General features: G+C 36.3%; 1 protein-coding gene across 3 annotated transcripts in view; it reads left to right on the plus strand.

The window, feature by feature from the left end:
- Positions 1 to 19,042, plus strand: part of LOC145690533 (NFX1-type zinc finger-containing protein 1-like) — a 154,732-nt gene that overhangs the window by 126,645 nt on the left and 9,045 nt on the right. For 2 of the 3 annotated variants that reach the window (XM_081765512.1, XM_081765502.1), the window contains exons 8-10: positions 4,005 to 4,188; positions 8,388 to 8,608; positions 14,409 to 14,677. In XM_081765512.1, the coding sequence (XP_081621638.1) occupies positions 4,005 to 4,188; positions 8,388 to 8,608; positions 14,409 to 14,677 (674 nt within the window). Of the gene's footprint in view, positions 1 to 4,004; positions 4,189 to 8,387; positions 8,609 to 14,408; positions 14,678 to 19,042 lie in introns of those variants that run through there. The other variant, XM_081765521.1, reaches the window with a different exon arrangement.

The raw sequence follows: 19,042 nt of genomic DNA on the forward strand, positions 1-19,042 counted from the left end.
GCTCATTGTTATATTACGGATGTTACAGAAACATAAACAATATCAGCAGAGGCGACGTTGCATTTTAAATTAGTGTGTTTATTTAAAGAAAAGATGTTGAGACAATTGTCAAAAGGTGTGTGTGTGTGTGTATGCTATATACTAAGCGAATTAAGATTAACGGAAGTACGTTCAACAACGTCTTAAAAACTGATTCTTAATAACCTAAGAGTACGGATTCCTTTGTTTGTAATGCTTGGCCAGTTGTCGATTGTTATCTCAATTTTTTACACTTGGAAGTTATCTTCATAACATCACCCAGTGTATCATCTACCTATGTATTAAAGTATGGTACGTTCCTCTAGAAACACTTGTCATATATCTTTTGTTAAATATTAATAGGTCATAGGTATGGTTTTTTGCGCTGTTTAAGCTTTAGTTCGTGTACATAGTATTGAGGCTAGAGGCATGAATTGTTTGAATTCATTGATAAATCTAAAAGTTTCAGAGTTTTTTGATTGTTCCAAAGCATTTATACAGTGGTTTAATATGATGATAAGCAAAATATTTCAATTTGAGAGAAAATTCATGAGAAAGGAAGAAAAAAAAGCCTCCTGAAACATGTAACACCAATATAAGAAAAAAGAACAACATAAACATAAACCTACCTACTTTCAAAGTGTATTTACTCTATGAAACCCTGTGTTCTATCAAACCATTAGTATTATGGATTACGATCGACATTGTAATTTCTACTGCAAAAACTACGTTGGAGTACAGCTGTCAAAATTCCATCCCATTCCACCCGCAAGTTTTCCATATGCAAAGAAGAGTATGTTGTAGACGATTATTCTAAAAGTCTAAATACGCAGAAATTAATTTGGTAGACATCAGTACTTGTTATAGATATGTTATGAAAGGAAATAACACGGATTTCCGTTTCCTGCTCCATATAATATCAGAGGGATGATCTTGCAGTATAGCTGGACTCTTTTTTTTTCAGTCCTTTGTCCATTCCGTCTATTTAGTTCTATTATTCTTTTCTCCTTGACTCTTCTGAAAACAAAATACTGGTAGAGCTCGCTTTTGACACCACGTCTCAAAAATTTATAATCCTTCAATGCTCTTTTTGTGAAATCCAACTTTTTGAACCCTAATCAGTAATGTACCACATAAAACTCTTTTAGGAACTGTTTTTTTAACCTTAAGCCTTTAGATATAGTCGTAGATATGAGTAGACTTTTTATTTTGGAAAGCTTTAGATATTCGAAATGTTGTTTCTGTTCTATATTTTCCGCCAGAGGTCGAGGTATATCTAAATTCTTTAACTTGAGTAAGGAGGTTGCCATCCAGTTGAACTTGAACCTTTTGTGGTCCGAGTGCACTGCATTACTTTATTTTTCATGTTCTTGGCTTTCATATAGTACCTTTCCTGTCTTTTAGTTGCTTTAGAAAGATACGTAAATTTTCCTTGTAGAAATAGTAATAATAATAATAATTTCTTGTTTTGTAAATTAAAGTAATTAACAATAACATATTGATTTTTTGTGTTTTCTATGGGTTAATTTAAGTTACGTAATAGAAAGAATGTAAAAGAAATTGGAGTAATTTGGGGCCATCTCTTTAGTTTGCAGCGAGGGAACTGTTGTCGAGCACACCAAAGATGTTTAATTATGTAAAGAAAATCTTTAGTTCTACTCAACACTAATCTGACATCTCGGAAGATATTATTCCAAATCTATTCTTGCCTTACGGAGGACTCTATTATTATTCTTGTGCGTATCAATGAGATTGCTCTGAAATAAAACAACGCAAATTCTTAAACATTACTTTCATTGTATTCCAAAAATATAATAAACTTGAATAATTTAAAGCAAGAAGAATGTTATGCAATTTTTATTTTTGGTAATTTTGGCTTAAAAACATCTATTCTAAGTTTTAAACTATATTTTTTACTTTGGTTTATCAATCCACTGTCCGTATTTACAACGATTATCAATGAATTAAGATAAGTTTTTCGATTATAACATAGGTTCACAGCTGGACTTGTTAGCAAAATCAATCGTTTATTCTGATTATAAAATAACATCTTCTTTAAATCTTTTTCAAAAATATAATTCCTTATATTCATTTCTTAAATATAACGAGCCCAATAGTTGTTTTTATTTTCAGTTTAATTGTGGCTTAAAACCTAAACTCATTCTATGTCGTTGAAATAAAATCTCAATGCTTCTCATATAATCATCTACTATTGTTACTCCATAAGTTAGTCATTTGTATAAGTTACGCGTGCTCTGGTGAATCAGAAGTTGAGTTAGATTAAAGCTCAAGAAAATGGGTGGCACACATTTCCTCATAATGGTATCTGTTCGTTATTAGATTCGAGTTTATTGCATTCTGTTGATGATCTGTTCCAACCACACAATTGCATATTGATAAAGAATTTGTCATATACAGAAATAAAATACGTGATTAAGACGCATAATATGAAATAATAGGAACGGAAAGAAGAAAATCACACATAGTTAGTAGTAGTTTTATTAATGTATAACTGAAGAAATAGTAAAACTACAGAGGTTGTTCAGTCTATATTTGGCCAATTTCGACTTACCTAAAAATTTAGAAGAATCCATGGCCCCAGGTCCATAAGTGCTCGATGTGTTTCCCTTGGTTCCTAACAATAGCCCGACAGCGTAATTTCCACTGTAATAGGCTTCTCTGAAGAACTGGGAGGGGAATCTTGTCCCATTCCCTTTGCACAGCTTTCCAAAGTCCTTCCACGGTTGTCACACGCCGTTTTCCCAAAGCCCGCTTCAGCAATCCAAATCCACAAATACTCCATAGGACTTGCATCTGGAGATTTAGCAGGTACCTCATTAAAAGGTATCACCTGTATACCACTTGCCTCCTCCATCTCCCTGTAGAATGCGAGGGACGATCGTGAGGTATGTGATGAGGCCTTGACCATGTGAATGCGCTTCAGATTGGCGTCATTTCCGTACATTGTTGGAATCTTATGCTCGTGGATCGGCCGTATGATCTGCTCCTGAAAATACTGCGAATTTATTTTTCAGTTCTTCGCCATCCTACGAATCTTCAGTTTACCTCGGTTACAGGAGCCAGTAACGACCATGAACCCTTTTGGGAAGGATTCTTTACAGACACGGTCCCATCTTCTGAAGTTCTTGGCGCCTTTCTCTCGGTACATGATGGCTCTCGGTTTGCCGCAATCAGAAAGGTAAATCCATGCTTCATCAAGCGTTACGACGTACATCCACCTTTGTTTTGCCAGATGCCGTTCGTACAGCTTCCGGACGTTACACTTTCGTTCCTTTTGGTGGGCATCCGTGAGAAGATGGCCGCGAGCTTTCATGTATTTTTCATGTTTGAGTTGATGGTGTAATGTCCGGCTCACAGTCCCCAAAGACACGTCAAGACGATTAGCCATACACCTTTGTGTTGGCAGATTTTCTTGCATTGCCATTTTGCGAAGTTTCCTCTGCATACTGGAGGTGGCCTTGTTGCATTCCCGCTTTCTAGGCAACTTCGTTGGTGATCCAAATGGTGGAGCTTCGTTGCCCTTGTACTTTTTAATAACATTTTTTATTCCACTTAAACTGATGTTGCAACCATTCTTTTTGCACCGTTTTCTAATGACAGAAACACTAAAGTGGGTGTCATAAAGAGCCACAGCATAGCCTTCCCAAAACCGGCTGGTCACAGAGCGGAAACCCACACACTTGGAAACAAATTTAACACAACACTCATAACAATGGTCCTGTTTTGTGCGTTATTGTCGTCCGCGCGGAAAAACAACTCCGTTTTCAGGAAGCTACTGCACAACACTGCAGGAAGCCACGAGCCAGGTCGAGTGAGTCCATTCTGCCCGGGAGGGGGAAGGAACGAAATCGGCCAAACGTAGGCTGAACAACCTCTGTATAAGTGTTCATAATTTGAAAAACTGTAAATTGTATTTTTTTTTTTTAAAGCTTACTATTAATATTTTTTCACTTTTGCTCATTCAGTTGCAATATTCCGTGTGCCAGTGGATGTCCGCCGTGTACCAAGAAATGTGAATACTGGTGTAGGCACCTTATTAAGAACTTCAGGTGCACGAAGAAGAATTGCAGACAGCCTGCACCATGCATTCATGCATATAAAATTTCACGCTGCCAAAATAAATGTGGGCAACCGTGTGTGGAATGTAAAGTAGGTGCTTTGTGTGTTGTTTTTGGTAATGTCTTGAATTAGTGAAACTTCGTTTCTTTTAATTGTCATGATAAGTAAAGACAACATTTAAGTTTCTGTTGTAGAGAATTTGTAACCAGATTTTTGATCTTTAACTATGACCTTCGAATAAATTAATTTTGAGGAAGGATTGTAAGAATGATTCGACAGCAGTGAGAGCGAACACAAAATAATGATAAAAATTTGCACAATTTCAAAACACAGATTAAGAAAAACAAATAACGAATCGTTTTCATTTCAGCAAAAGAGCTTTCAGTGAATTTTGGCAGTGGTAATAACTTAACCAAAATATGGCTTAACATCATAAAATATAGAAGTCACTAATAAAATGTTTTATCACATTTAGTTTCGTAGGCACTAAAATGGTATAAGTTTAGTCCAGCAACAAAAGCTAATGGGAGTAACAAACAAACTGATGTAACGATAATTTATGGAAGCTATTGGATGCATGCTTATTATTAGAAAAAATGCTCCTCCCTTCTATGTTGAACGGAGAAAGAAAATAACAAACTGTTCGAGGCTATCTCAAAACCTTTTTCCAATGTACCTTCTACTACTATAGCGCTTGTAAACAAGTAAATAGTTATTCGTATAGGATGACATAATAGTTTACACTATAATTTTATTTACATGAGAATAAGTGTAAGTTTTTGACATATCAGAACTATCGCAACTACAGAAGTGAATAACTATCTCCCGATGGACAAACATTTCTGACGTATATTCTGACATTTCTGACAAACATTTCTCTGTGACTTCAGTTTTTACTTCATTAACCATAAAGTGTGGATTGATGTAACTTTGTATTCTCTGCAAAGGTTTTTATGAATATATGAAGCTTTTAATCATGTGTTAGTGAGCGGTGTAGTAGTAGAAGGTGCATTGAAAAAGGGCCTAGAGATGTCCTGAAACAGCTGGTACTTCTCAGTCCGGAACGCAAGATAGGAGAGTTTTAGCGATAGTTATTGAAGATTATAATTAAGAAGGTTTATTATTACATATTGTGTAATTCATAACCAATCTACCACCAACCTATCACACCCTTGCTGTAAAACAAACGGAGTCAAAACCTGCAACTAATAACCGAAAATTAGTCTGCATATTCTCTACCACAGAAGCTTAGAGCAAGGTTTGTCTTCATAATGCCTTGCTTCCTGTGTATAACTATAAATATGACCTCAATAATTTTTTCCCTTTTTTTAAAATTTTTTTACAATAAATATGTGAATATGCGTGTATTTGTTCACATAATACATTGTTACATAAAAGGAATTCCAGTGTAGACATACAAAAATCAATATGTGTTTGTATCTTAACAATCTTCCATCCCACGAACTCCCTTCCTTGAAAACCTTCCCTCAAAAAGAGATTGTAATATGTACACATTTCCATTCTTTCTTTGAACTATAAGCCTCCCGTCACTCTTTCTCTTACATTTCCTTCTTTTACCCTCTGGTCATCTTCCAAGTAATAATAGAATAGTGATGATGTGGCAAAATAATCATAATTCTTATTCTTATTCTTATTATTTGAATTTTCTTTTATTTTGTGTTTTTTTTTTTTTTTTTTCTGTAATCAACTTCCTTCACATTCGTACCACTCTCCAATATTGCTTTTTTCACTTCGAATCACGATGCTTTCACTGTTACGAATTGCATGTTACGCGACTGGTTTCTTTGCAGTGATTCTATGTAGGCCGTGTAACAAGGAGTAACTATTACACTAGTAGATTCTCTAAGGCAGCAGTGAGTCCCGATCCCCGACCTAGCAAATGTTAGTCAACCAAGAGTGAGAGATTTGAAGGCAGAGAAATGCAACACGAAGGTCGGCAATTTATCTACATCTCATTTAATTCCGAGCTAAAAGTTTCGATTTTAATTTCTAACTTCAGAACTTTTTATAATAATAATAATAATAATAATAATAATAATAATAATAATAATAATAATATTTTTATTATTAATAAAAATTAAAGAAATTAAAGAAACACAAATCTCCGGGTGTAGATGAAATTCCGGCGGAGTTAATTTTAGCTGGAGGTGAAAAATTGTGGAACAAGATACACAAACTCATTCTCCTTATCTGGAACAAGGAAGAATTGCCACAAGAGTGGAAAGAATCAATCATTGTTCGAATTCACAAGAAAGGGGACAAAGCTGACTGTAATAATTATCGAGGCATTTCTCTTCTGTCAACATCCTATAAAATCCTTTCAAATATTCTATTAGCAAGATTAACCCCCATATGCAGTTGAAATTATTGGAGTTTATCAGTGCGGGTTTAGACGAAATCGTTCAACTATCGACCAGATATTTACCATTCGCCAAATACTCGAAAAAAAAGTGGGAATACAGTACCCCGGTACATCAACTATTTCTTGATTCTAGAAAGGCGTACGACTCGGTTAGGTGAGAAACATTATACAACGTTCTTACACAACTTGGAATACCAAGAAAGCTAATTAGATTAATTAAGATATGTTTAAATGAATCCCAATGTAAACTCCGGGTAGGGAAATTTTTGTTCACGAGCTTTCACGTCGAAAATGGCTTGAAACAAGGAGATGCGTTGTCGCCATTATTATTTAACTTTGTGCTGGAATACGCTATAAGGAAAATCAAAGATAGCAATGGGGGCCTAGAGTTGAACGGTATTCACCAGGTTATGGCATATGCTGATGATGTGAATTTAATAGGGAATAATAGGAGAACAATAGAAAGAAATGCAGAGATCTTATTAAACGCTTGCAGGGACATGGGTTTAGAAGTAAATGCAGAGAAAACTAAACACATGGAAGTGCGTCGGGACCGCAATACGACAAATTACGGATGCGTTAAAATATTAAATAATACTTTTGATAAAGTGGATACTTTCAAATATTTAGGATCAATATTAACAGACGAAAATCATATTCACGAAGAAATTAAATGTCGACTAAAAGCAGGGAATTCGTGTTACTATTCGGTTCAAAATCTCTTATCGTCGTGAATTCTGTCGAAGAATTTGAAGCTCAAAATATATAAAACGATAATCATGCGTGTTGTTTTGTATGGTTGCGAAACATGGTCGCTTACTCTGAGGGAAAAACATAGACTGAAAGTATTTGAGAACAAGATCGGACGAATATTCGGATCCAAGAGGAACGGGAATGGGGAATGGCGGAAACTTCATAACGAGGAACTACATAATTTATATGGTTTACCAAACATTGTTAGGGTTGTCAAGTCGAGGAGGCTTAGGTGGGCGGGTCATGTAGCTAGAATGGAAGAAAATAGAAACGCTTTCAAAGTCTTGACTGGAAGACCAATCGGAAAACGACCATTAGGAAGACCTAGGCGCAGATGGGAGGATAATATTAAGATGGATCTCGTAGAGATGGGAGTGCAAGGTGGAGACTGGATCCAGTTGGCTAGGGATAGAAGTCAGTGGAGAGTTTTTGTGAACGCAACATTGAACCTTCGAGTTCCATGGACCGTAGTTAGGGAGAGTTATATAAAATGAGTATTATTGTCATTTTTCTCTTTCTTTTCTTATTCTTATTCCCAAATATCAATTAAATTCCCTAATATCCGTGAATTTTTATTCTTCAATTCCCTAATATCCGTGAATTTTTATTCTTCAATTCCCTAATATCCGTGAGGAAGGTAACGTTACGTTTTGGAAACTGTTACGGAATACTTTATTTTTAATAAAGAAGTGCATACTGTGGTCAGAAAAATATTAATTATACATAAAATATGTACAAACCTGGATAAAACGTAACATGTCAAGTAATTCTTTAAGCCCATACTTTTTAGTTTTTATCTTTTTCTAGACAGTAGAAATCTCTTGGTGTTATTCGTACACTAAATTAAACTTGTAATATATAATGTTCAGTGCTATGAATTAGTACATCCATTGCAGTCTCTTTTTCTTTAATAAGATCTCTTTGGGCGTGTTACAGTCCAAATATTTCTTGCACAGTCTTTAGTCTTACTTCCAAAAATTAACTTTCTTTTTGTTTTGATGTTAGGAATATGTGTGGATACTTTGACGGTTGCTTTCCCGATCACTTTGTATTTGAGAGAGAGAGAGAGACAGAGAGAAACGATATGTACCACTTGAATAAAGCAATGCATTTGTACTGATTTTATTGTTGCTTTTCTACCCTTTTTACCCAGGAACAGTGTGAATGGCGCTGTGAGCACTACCAATGTACTAAATATTGTTCAGACTTGTGTGATAGACCACCGTGTAACGAACCTTGTAAGAAATTACTACCAAAGTGTGGACATCAGTGTGTGGGATTCTGCGGAGAACCTTGTCCTCCTCTGTGTAGAATTTGTGATTTTAAGGAACTTACTGAAGTATTTTTTGGTACAGAAAGTGATGATGATGCCAGGTGAGTTTTTTTTTTTTTTTCTATCTGAGTATTTCTTCTATTCTATTCTACGTATATATTAAAATAAAAATATTTAATACTCTTTTATTATATTTTACATTTCGTTATCCAGAATTAAATGCCTTGGAAGTAGTTTTGGTTGAAGCGCATTTGGATTCGAATCGTAATAATAAGATTTTTTCTCCTCCTTTGCATCTCATGTTCACGTTCCGTACTGTTTGTTGGAAATGAGTAGATAGTATAACATAAGAATTACATGTGGCATGCGAGCCATCACCGCTGGTCTAGTGGGTAATGTGTGTGTCTTTGGTGGATGTTGTCCCGGATTTCATTTCCGATAAGAGAGCACACAAATTTAATTTCACAATCATTCATTTTTATTAATTATTATTAGTCTCATCTAGAAGTGAAATTTTTACAGTTTTATGTCCCACAATTCTGGCCTTTAAGCATAAGGAGACGGGTGATTAGTGAAAGTGAATGATTGTAATATTAAAGTTTTGCGTTCTCCGACCGGAAATCGAACCTGGGTCCACATGCACCAAAAGTACATGTACTAGCGAATAGACCAGCGGAGAGGACTCTCTTTTATCGTAAAGGGCATAAACCTGAAGTGCTGCGATATCACGATCTCGTGCCCTCTTAACCCACCAATGCTTCTAATAAATCCAATCTGCATATCGTTTCCTGTAACTTTTCTTTCTTGAAGGAAGGTGTAACTGTCAAACAGTTCTCTAGGTTTCAACCTAGCTTAAGAAAAGTGAAAGTGCGACATCCCTTTTCTCTTCAGATGCCGGAGTCCATTTCTTTTTTGAAAGAAGGCGTAGTACTTAAATAGTTCCTAGCTTTCAAACTAGCTATAAAAGAAAAGAAAGAAATATGTGACGTTCTCGATCTCTTTGAAAGTCTGCGTAACCCGAACACACACCTTCAGCGCAAAAGATTCGGTGGAGGCTTGGCTTGTGTCCATGTCTTATAGAGCTTCGGTCCTGAAAAGAGCATTAAATTGCTAACATACTAACAAACCAACTGTGCGAAACCCTTCACGTCTGCTCCTGAAAAATATATTTTAAATATATATTTTCTTAGTGAGTTCCCAATGTTCCATGTGAGTTCAAAATACTGTTTGATAGTAGAACACACTTTTCTCATTCATTACATTCTCATAAGTACAGTGGTATACTCCTGAAATTTGGACGATAGAGAACCTGCAACATGTAGGCGTCGCAGATAAGTATAAAGCTAAGAGGGGGAATTGGAAAGTCGGCATCCTTTCAATTATTGTTTTTCACTTACAGTAAGGAAAATTCGGAGTGGTCTACTCGCGCCCTACAGAAATCTTGCTGAGGACCTGGGTGTTTTCTCAGGCTCATGTGCGGAATCCACTGAAATGAATGTTACGAAAATTACGAATATTTCTTCTAACAAAGATATATTTCAATTGCCGGTAATGCTTCAAATCCTTTCTAAGCTTCAAATATTTTGCGGAAAAATTTTCCGTTATTCCCAGTGTCTAAACTAAAGTAATTACTCATTCCTTTAATCTCTAGGTACTTAATTGCTGTAACTGGAGTCGAATTAAGAAAAGTACTTCACAATGTTAAGTGCTAACATCTCTCTACACGTTGGGGAAGGGCTACAGGAAAATGTGGGAATGTAAAGACAGTTATTCAAATTAATAGAAATCCAGTTGATCTCCGACGACCCATCCACATATAGGTGAACCATTCATCCAGATATTGGTCCATTTCCTTTGTATAATGAATTGATTACCACCATATTGTTACTACCACCGCAAAACACCAAAATTCTGTTTTGCCAGTATCATAGGGCGTACTTCTTATTCTCAAAGTAACTATCATCATTAACGTTTCCATTATTAAAAAAAAAAAAAAAAAAAAAAAATACTGTCATCCAGGCCAGCCAATCATAACTCATTCCTCCTTCTGTTAACATGAAATTTGGCTTCTTCAAATTTATTATTATTTTTTCTTTCTTTCTTAATTCGGAGAAATTATTTAACTTTTCAATTCATTTTTCTGCGAATTCCAGTCAACGATCAGACGAGTTTCATTTAAAGCATCGATTAATGTTAATTGGTACGAATACAGACTAAATAATATTCTGCAGTGTAGAACGCTTAATGTTTAATTTTTTTGGAGAAGCTATTTTTTATTTTTAAAGAATTTGTCAACTCCTTTCGAATAGCGGAGCCTACTTTAAAACATTTTATTAAGAGATCTAAAACACTTCCCGTGGCATTAAATAATTTTATTTCTGAAACAGTCTGACGTTTAGGTGCTGGAGTTCCATATTCTTGCAACATTGGTTGTAAAATTTCTGTCACGTTATTGTCAGTGTAAAGTAAATTTACACATTAATGAGTTAATTTTTTACACGCTTGATTGAAGAAAGAAAGAAAAAATGTTACTAATTCTTATTACCTCAAAAAATTACAAAGTGACAAAGTTGTCTCTTAGTTCGTGGCCAGCCTGTACATTACTCTTTTGTAAATAAGTCAGTTTACTCTGTGTGAGAGAGAGAGTTTGTGTTTATATAACTATTAATCACAATAATTTATATCGTTTACCAAACATTGTTAGGGTTATCAAGTCTAGGAGGCTCTGGTGGGCAGGTCATGCAACCAGAATGAAAGAAAGTAGGAACGCTTTCAAAGTTTTGACCCGAAATCCAATCGGAAAATGTCCATTAGGAAGACCTAGGCGCAGAAGAGAGGACAATATTAGGATGGATTTTGCAGGTATAGAAATACAAGGTAGAAACTGGATTCAGTTGGCTAAGGAGAGAGGTCACTGGAGAGCTTTTGTGAACACGGCATTGAACCTCGAGGTTTCATAGGCCATAGAGTTAATTACCTGCAGTGGCGTAAATACGCCGGGGCCTTGGGGCAGTGGCCCAGGGCCCCAAAGGTTTGGAGGTGTTTGGGGGAGCCCCCGGCTCCATCGAAGTAAATGAAAACCGCAAATGTGAAATTCAGTCTGTCACAAAAAGTATTTTGGGAAAACGAAAAAAATATATACTGAAAAAACGTAATAATGTCGCTACATTTCTCTACCTCCCTACTCAGTACGTGATGACGGTATTTTTTGTCAATCAAGACTTCCCGCTCAATGTAAAGCCTTAGAAACAATAAATCTTGCGTCTAAATCGTTGCAAGCAGGAAACATTGACATATCCTCTGCTCATGATCTCCTAGGTAATGGTGTGTTACAAGTCGCCGAACTAAGAGGATCATTTGATCGATTCCTTGAGGAAGCGTCGCTCATATGTGCCAAGTGAAGAATTGCAAGCACGTTCCCCACCAAGCGAGCGAAGAATGTGAGAAAACATTTTGACGAACTATGTGAAGATAAGAGGTTAACAGACCCAAAAGATTGCTTCAGGGTATCTGTTTTCCTGCCCATGATCGACACCGTCTACTCCCAGTTACACAATCGATTCAAAGGGATGAAGTCAATCGTAGACATGTAGAGAGTCATTCAGCCTTCTTTCGTCTCCAGTGCCTCTGACGACGATATCCGAAAAGAAGCTATTAAATTTGCGGAGACATTTTCCAGCGATGTTTCACCACATTTGCCGGCACAAATTTTATCAGTCAGAACAGCTTTCAAAGATCAACTTAGAAACATCACTGACGTCAAAGAGTTTGCAGATCTGTTGCTGATAAAACATAGTACTTTAGCGTCTAGTTACACTGATTTGTGTACTGTTCCTTTTATGTACCTAACACCTGTAGCAGTTGCAAAGGCAGAGAGATCCTTTTCCAAGCTAAAATTCATTAAAAACCATTTACGTACTTCAGTGAGTCAGGAACGACTTTCTGGGTTAGCATTGTTTTCAATTGAAAACCACAGGACAAGACAATTATTTTTTTCTAAAATAATTGATGCATAAGGCAAGAAAAAGACCTTTTTAGTAAATTGAAAGCTCTATTAATACTTGAAATGCTTCCAAAACTATGAAAACATCTCAGTTGAAAGACATATACAAAAAGATGTTTCGGAAGCTTCTGCTTCCTTCATCACTTTACTGAACAACAAAACAGGATCAAACTTATAAAGGAAGCAAGAGCTTTCAAATGATCTTTTTGTATATGTCTTTCAACTGCTATTATTAAATAGTTTTTGAAGATTTGAGTACTAATTGTCATCATCGCTTGCTAAATAAAATGTTTGTGAAAGCCCTGTTGTTAATTTGCATGTTATTACAATAATTCTGATACTGTATATATGCTTGCAGGGTGTATTTTAAGTTTACAACTATTTGTTCCTTCCACAAGTAGCGTAATATTTTGTAATTTACCAACACAATTTTCCATTCTGGCTTCTTTGTAATATTCAATGATATGAGACTATATTATAGCTACAATACAAGTTTTATATATTGCACAGACTGCAAAATATTTGTAATATTAAGTTAACTACAAATCCTATATTTGATGTTTTATTTGTATAATTTACATTATGTTATTCATGAAAACATAAAATAAATGCTGAAAATTTCTACCAAGTTTTAAGCTATTTGATCCTGCTTGAAAAGTAATTAATTTTTAAAAAATCGAAAATTCTTATAATGTTTTATTTAAATTTATTTATTTATATGAGTTTCCCAGGATTAAGGTTATCTTGTCTTCTGTCTGGTTAAAAAAATTAATTTTACAAACAATATGCAACTTAAAAACTATAAATGCTATTAAAATATGTACCTCAAAAAGGTACTGCTAAATATAATGTGCTTGTATGTCAAAAATAAAAAGATGATTATATGATCAACATTTTACTTTTTCTGAAAGGGCCCCCTGGCCAAAATCTGCCCCTGGGCCCCGCCTGGTCTTGTTACGCCACTGGTTACCTGTTCAGTGTATGCTATGTATATCACACAGGATATATATGTAGATGTAAATCAGGAAAAAATCCATATATTGTTTGTGAATTGAACACCATACTCATTTTCCAGCTGTTTGCCACCACCGATATGGGAACGATAGTTGACACTCTTCCAATTCTTGAATTTAACATAAAATAACTAAGTGATTTGTGAAGGTAATACGTAAACTATTAATAAATTATTTCTTACATTGCTATTTTTACCCGTTTTCTGAAATATAAAATATTCTGGGAGAAACCTATACGTAAGAGATAGGATTCTGATACAAATGAGTTTCTTCTCTTCACGTAGTCATAAATATATAAACAGCCTATTGGGTAGATGTTTTATTTTATAGTAGGTCTTGGGATCTATAACTTATTCGAATTAAATGTTTTAAACACACTTGAAACAGACATAAACTAAGATCAATCCATATTCTGATTTGAAGCTGCAACTCGTTTGAGAGCGGTATGTATAGATTGGAAGTGCATAGTATTTACGAAAGTTGGGTCCCAATACGCCTCTTTTTTTCAAATATTTTTATATGTAAATAGAAATAATTGGTTCAGTTAACAATATTCATTGTTAAGATACCCAGCAGGATCAGGAATATGATATTTGTATTTATATTCTAATAATTGAGACAGAGAGAGAAAAGCTATGTACACGCTATACATACATATACACATGCTATCCATTCATTTATGGACTAATTTGGCGTGCAGTCTCATAATCCCACTTTCATTTAAAAAATATCGCTGTTCAGGTAAAAATACCATAGTTTAGGTATCAGTTAACAACAAATTCGTTATTTTCAAGTTTTATAAACAAGTCTTAGTAAAGTATAGTTCATGTAAATTATATTTCTGAAACGAGTTCATATCATTTTTTGTTTTCCTTTAAAATTTAGATTTGTGTACCTGGAGGACTGCGGCCATACAATTGAATCTGAAGGATTAGAAACGTGGCTCCAGCAGTCTGGAGATGGAGAAATTGTCACGAAAACCTGTCCCAAGTGTAAGACAATCATCAAAAGAAATTTCCGCTATGGAAACGTAATAAAAAGATTGTATGCTGATCTTCACAAAATAAAGACCAAGATATTTGAAGATGTTCACAAGATTAGAGAAAAGAGGGATGAAGTAGCTCATATGCTGACAGAACTATCGTCCAAGGAAGGTAATTCGTTTTGTAATTAACTAAACATACAAATATTCTGTTTCATGTCTTCTTTAAATTACAGGATAAAAAGTTTCAGTTTCAAATCTGCTCAAAAATGTCAAGAAATATCGAAACGTGGATTCTATTAGAGTGGCTTTTTTTTAAAGCACAAAATATTTCATTTTTAACACCCTTATCTACGTATAAAGCAGGGATGTAAATAACGACTCGCCCGGGGCGAGTGGTTCATCGGTGCGGGCGTGTTTTAATATCACTATTATTTATTTCCAAGGTAAGTAAATGATTCCTATTGTGGGATTTGGCTTCGTAGCTTTTTCTTGGGCTGGTAAAATTTTGTTATTTGCATCTTTGATATAAAGATAGTAGATGATTGAAAATTTTTAAATAGCAACAATTACGCAAGGTTTCCAGCTATCTCAGCAGTCACATCGGCTGAAGATATTTTTAAACCGAAATAAGAATAGCATTCAGTTGCATTTAAGTAATAATTATAATAACAAATTGCTAGATCAAAGGCTCGCACATTTAATTAAAGAAATTCAAGCTAACATGTGTCGATCTGACAGTAAAGAGGTTAGGCTTCGAGTAATTTGCTTATTTCTGAAAATAAATCAAGTCTATTTTCTCAGCTTAGAGAATTAATTTTCCTTTCAAAGCATTTTCTATCTCTTTTAAATTGTTTCAACCACTTAAGAATACTCCTGTCTGTTGATGAGATCTCTTACCCCGACGAAAGTTAAGTTGTGCAGTGACACTGATTTAGTTCCAGTTAACCAAACAACGCACTGTACTTTCTCTACTGCATTCCTCATCCCACTACCTGGTTGACAACGTGACGTAAAAGTTCTAGTTAAAGTGAAGTGAAGGTGAAACCTGATGACACAGCAACCTCAACTTTCCGGAGAACACATTTCATGAGTTTCTTCACAGTTTGCTAAAACAACAATGAATTAGTTTTAATACAAAACACAAATGATAAATGGTTACAATCCCATAATTGTTTTATAAAGATCCTATATATTATAACATTCAGAAATGCAATGCTTTCTAAAATGTTTAGAGAAACTTGTGGACAATGATCTAAATATGGTGTACAGGGTTTGTATGATAAGTAATGAGACCAGGTCTGGAAACATTGTTTTATTGATCTGATCTGTACAGGGACTTAAAAGCTTTCGAAGTACTCTCCTCTTGCGTCGATGCACTTCTGCAATCGATGTTTCCACGCTGCAAACGCCCCCTGGAAGTCAGCAGCCGGCATGTCCTTTAGAAATGTGGTCACGGCTGCTTGGATGGCTGTGACGTCTGCAAAACGGGTTCCTTTCAAGCGTGGCTTCAGCTTCGGGAAGAGGAAGAAGTCGGCCGGGCTCACATCTGGGCTGTAGGGTGGTTGTGGAAGGACTTCCACCCCAATCCGGGTCAAAAAGGAGGTCACTAAGAAGGCGGTGTGGGCAGGGGCATTGTCGTGATGCAACTTCCACCGGCTAGCGATCGCCGGTCTTTTCCGCTTGACGCTCCTGTGCAGTCTCTCAAGGACTTGTTTGTAGAAGGCGGCGTTGACGGCATGTCCTTGGGGTACAAACTCCTTGTGGACCACCCCCACATTGTCAAAAAAAACAATCAACATTGTTTTCACCTTTGACTTCGACATTCTGGCCTTCTTGGGGCGCGGGGACGCAGGAGTGTGCCACTCCGCGCTTTGACGTTTCGTTTCAGGGTCGTACTGGAACACCCACGACTCGTCACCTGTTATGACGTCATCTTCAAAGTTAGGGTCACTGTTCATGAGGTTCAACAGTTCCTGACAACAATCAACACGTCGTTGCTTTTGTTCGTCAGTCAACACTCGCGGCACCAGTTTCGCACAGATTTTTCTCATTCCCAATTGTTCCGTCACAATCTTGTGCACTGTTGTGTGGTTCATATCGAGTTCATCAGCAATCAATCTCAACGATAATCGACGGTCTGAGTTCAGGAGATCCCTCACTTTTGCCACAGTTTCGTCCGTAGTCACTGTTGTCGGGCGTCCAGCCCTCTCCAGATCCTCAACGCTTTCCCGGCCGTTCCGGAACGCACTGTGCCAACGAAACACCTGGGCTTTGGATAGGGCTTCCTCTTTGTAGGCCTCCGTGATGAGAGAAAGCGTCTGAGTAGCCGTTTTCCCCAGGCGAACGCAAAATTTGATCGCATAACGCTGTTCGATGGAACCCTCCATGTTTGTTGATTTTCCGCCGTGACAAGAATGTTCACAAGGGCTTTGTCCAAGGCTTGTCCGCGCTCCACTAAGGCTCGGAGCCAACTGACGCGCGGTGCGTTGCTTTGCTCGGACCCCCCCCTACATCCTCCATCACCGACAAACCCGCTCCAGCGACACGCGCGCCGCGGCGCGGCGAGTCTCATTACTTATCATACAGACCTTGTATACTTGTCTTATTATGGAATAATGAACTATAGAATATGTTAGATCTTAACCATATATTGAATCTCGTGTGGTTTGATCATTTTTACCTTTAGTATTGATACTGACAGTGGAAAGAAACAAAAATACACTCGTAGTTCCAGTACTGGTTGCTTTTTATTTTGTCAGAGGTTTGATACCGGTTTCTTTACTTAAACTCACATCTGGCTTAGGCTTCGTATATTGTATGCTTTGAAAATGTATCCTCTGATTATTCCATATTTTTTAATATAAACAAAGCAATTCTTGCTTGAATGGTTGCTAATTTTGTCTTGGAAATAGCTCTAACAATTTTCATGATATTCAGTAATTTACCGTTTTCGAGTATAAGGAAACAACTCACTCAGTAGCTTCTGGAAAAAAAAAATTAAGTGTTGTCTAACGATTTTCATGAAGCATTGGGCTTTCCAGGAGGTATCTCGATCTTCATGAAACCACACGTCAACAGTTCAAACAGTGGAAAGTGGCAGCGTTGACTGAAAACTTCTCGACCATAGGATGCAACTTGTCATGTAGTATGCCTACATAATCACTGGGAGTAATGCGTCCTGTGGGCATGCTCACATGAACCACAGAATACCAGGAAACAGAACATCACAGATATGATGTCACCATATTCACAGTAAGGAGGATACAGTTCGGAACATAAGCTTCTTTAGCAGTTTGCCATGCATAAAAACTGCCTATTATTGCAAATAAGGTGAAGGAAGAGTCATCAGACCATATTGCGCGTCTCCAGTTATCGGTGGTCCACCTTGTATGTTCTCGCTCTCACTTTCTCGCGCTAAACCGCTCAGTAGATTGGAAATTGCAGTCCGACTGCACATTTTAAAAGCAATTTAAATATACTGGCCACAAGAAACCGCCTATTTATCATTAACAGGGAAAAGGTCAAGACTTTTTTAAAACGGAAAGTGATGTAGAATAGAAAAGATATGGAATAGGTTATAAATAAAACTTATAAACAAAACTAATATGCAAAGTTGCCAGAAGTCGCGTCGCTTAACACTAACATTCATTCTGTTCTCACATGACTTGAGTAGCAATAGCTAATTCACGTAAACAATACGTTAAGGTATGGTATTGTATTAAAATGTGTAGAATGGTATCAAAGGACAACATGTGTTCACCTACCATAATTACCAAGATGTGTGTCGTTTGTGTAGCGTTTCTTCATCTCCACAAGCAATCAATCCATAACTTGAATAAAAGATTTGAACAGACTGGGTCTGTAGTGGATCTTCCTAGCTTACAGAATGTGAGCTTACAGAAGAAATGAAATAAAATGAAGTGAAACCTTCTAGTTTTACAAACTCTGGAAGGCTAAAGGACATGCTGATGATGGGAAAAATGGTGAAATAAAAAAAGTGGGAGAAAATGGGAGAATCCCGAGAAAACCCACGCACAGGGTTTGTCCACCACAAAGTTCACTTGGCGCAAGGTGAAATCGAACCAGAGACGCCACGCACCAAAGGTAAACGCTATACCCCTAGTAAACTAAAGGTAAAGGTAAACACATCGCCGCCCCAAAGAGCTTACAAAAGAAAATCTTATGACTATGTATCGCAATATATTTGTACAAACTCCAACCAAATCGACTCCGAATCCATCCAATAAACACAGTATTTCAGGAACAAGCTTCCGAAAAATGTTGAAAACATAGTTTCGTAGTTGACAAATAATACATTTCAAATGTATTTTTGTTAAGTGTCTTACAGCCAATTCTGTGTATAATGTTTATATAGGTTGTAAATTAAAGTAAAATACAGACTGCGGGAAAACACCATCAGAGCTCAGGATGTGACTCTTTAAATGAAATAAAAGAAATAAAGAAAGGTATATCAAATGAAATAAAGAAGTTCTAATAAACATAGGTCGAAAGACGCCTCTTTTAGAGTTATAAA

Source organism: Thermobia domestica, chromosome 1, assembly GCF_964235325.1.
Source record: "Thermobia domestica chromosome 1, izTheDome1.hap1.1, whole genome shotgun sequence".
Classification (NCBI taxonomy): domain Eukaryota; kingdom Metazoa; phylum Arthropoda; class Insecta; order Zygentoma; family Lepismatidae; genus Thermobia; species Thermobia domestica.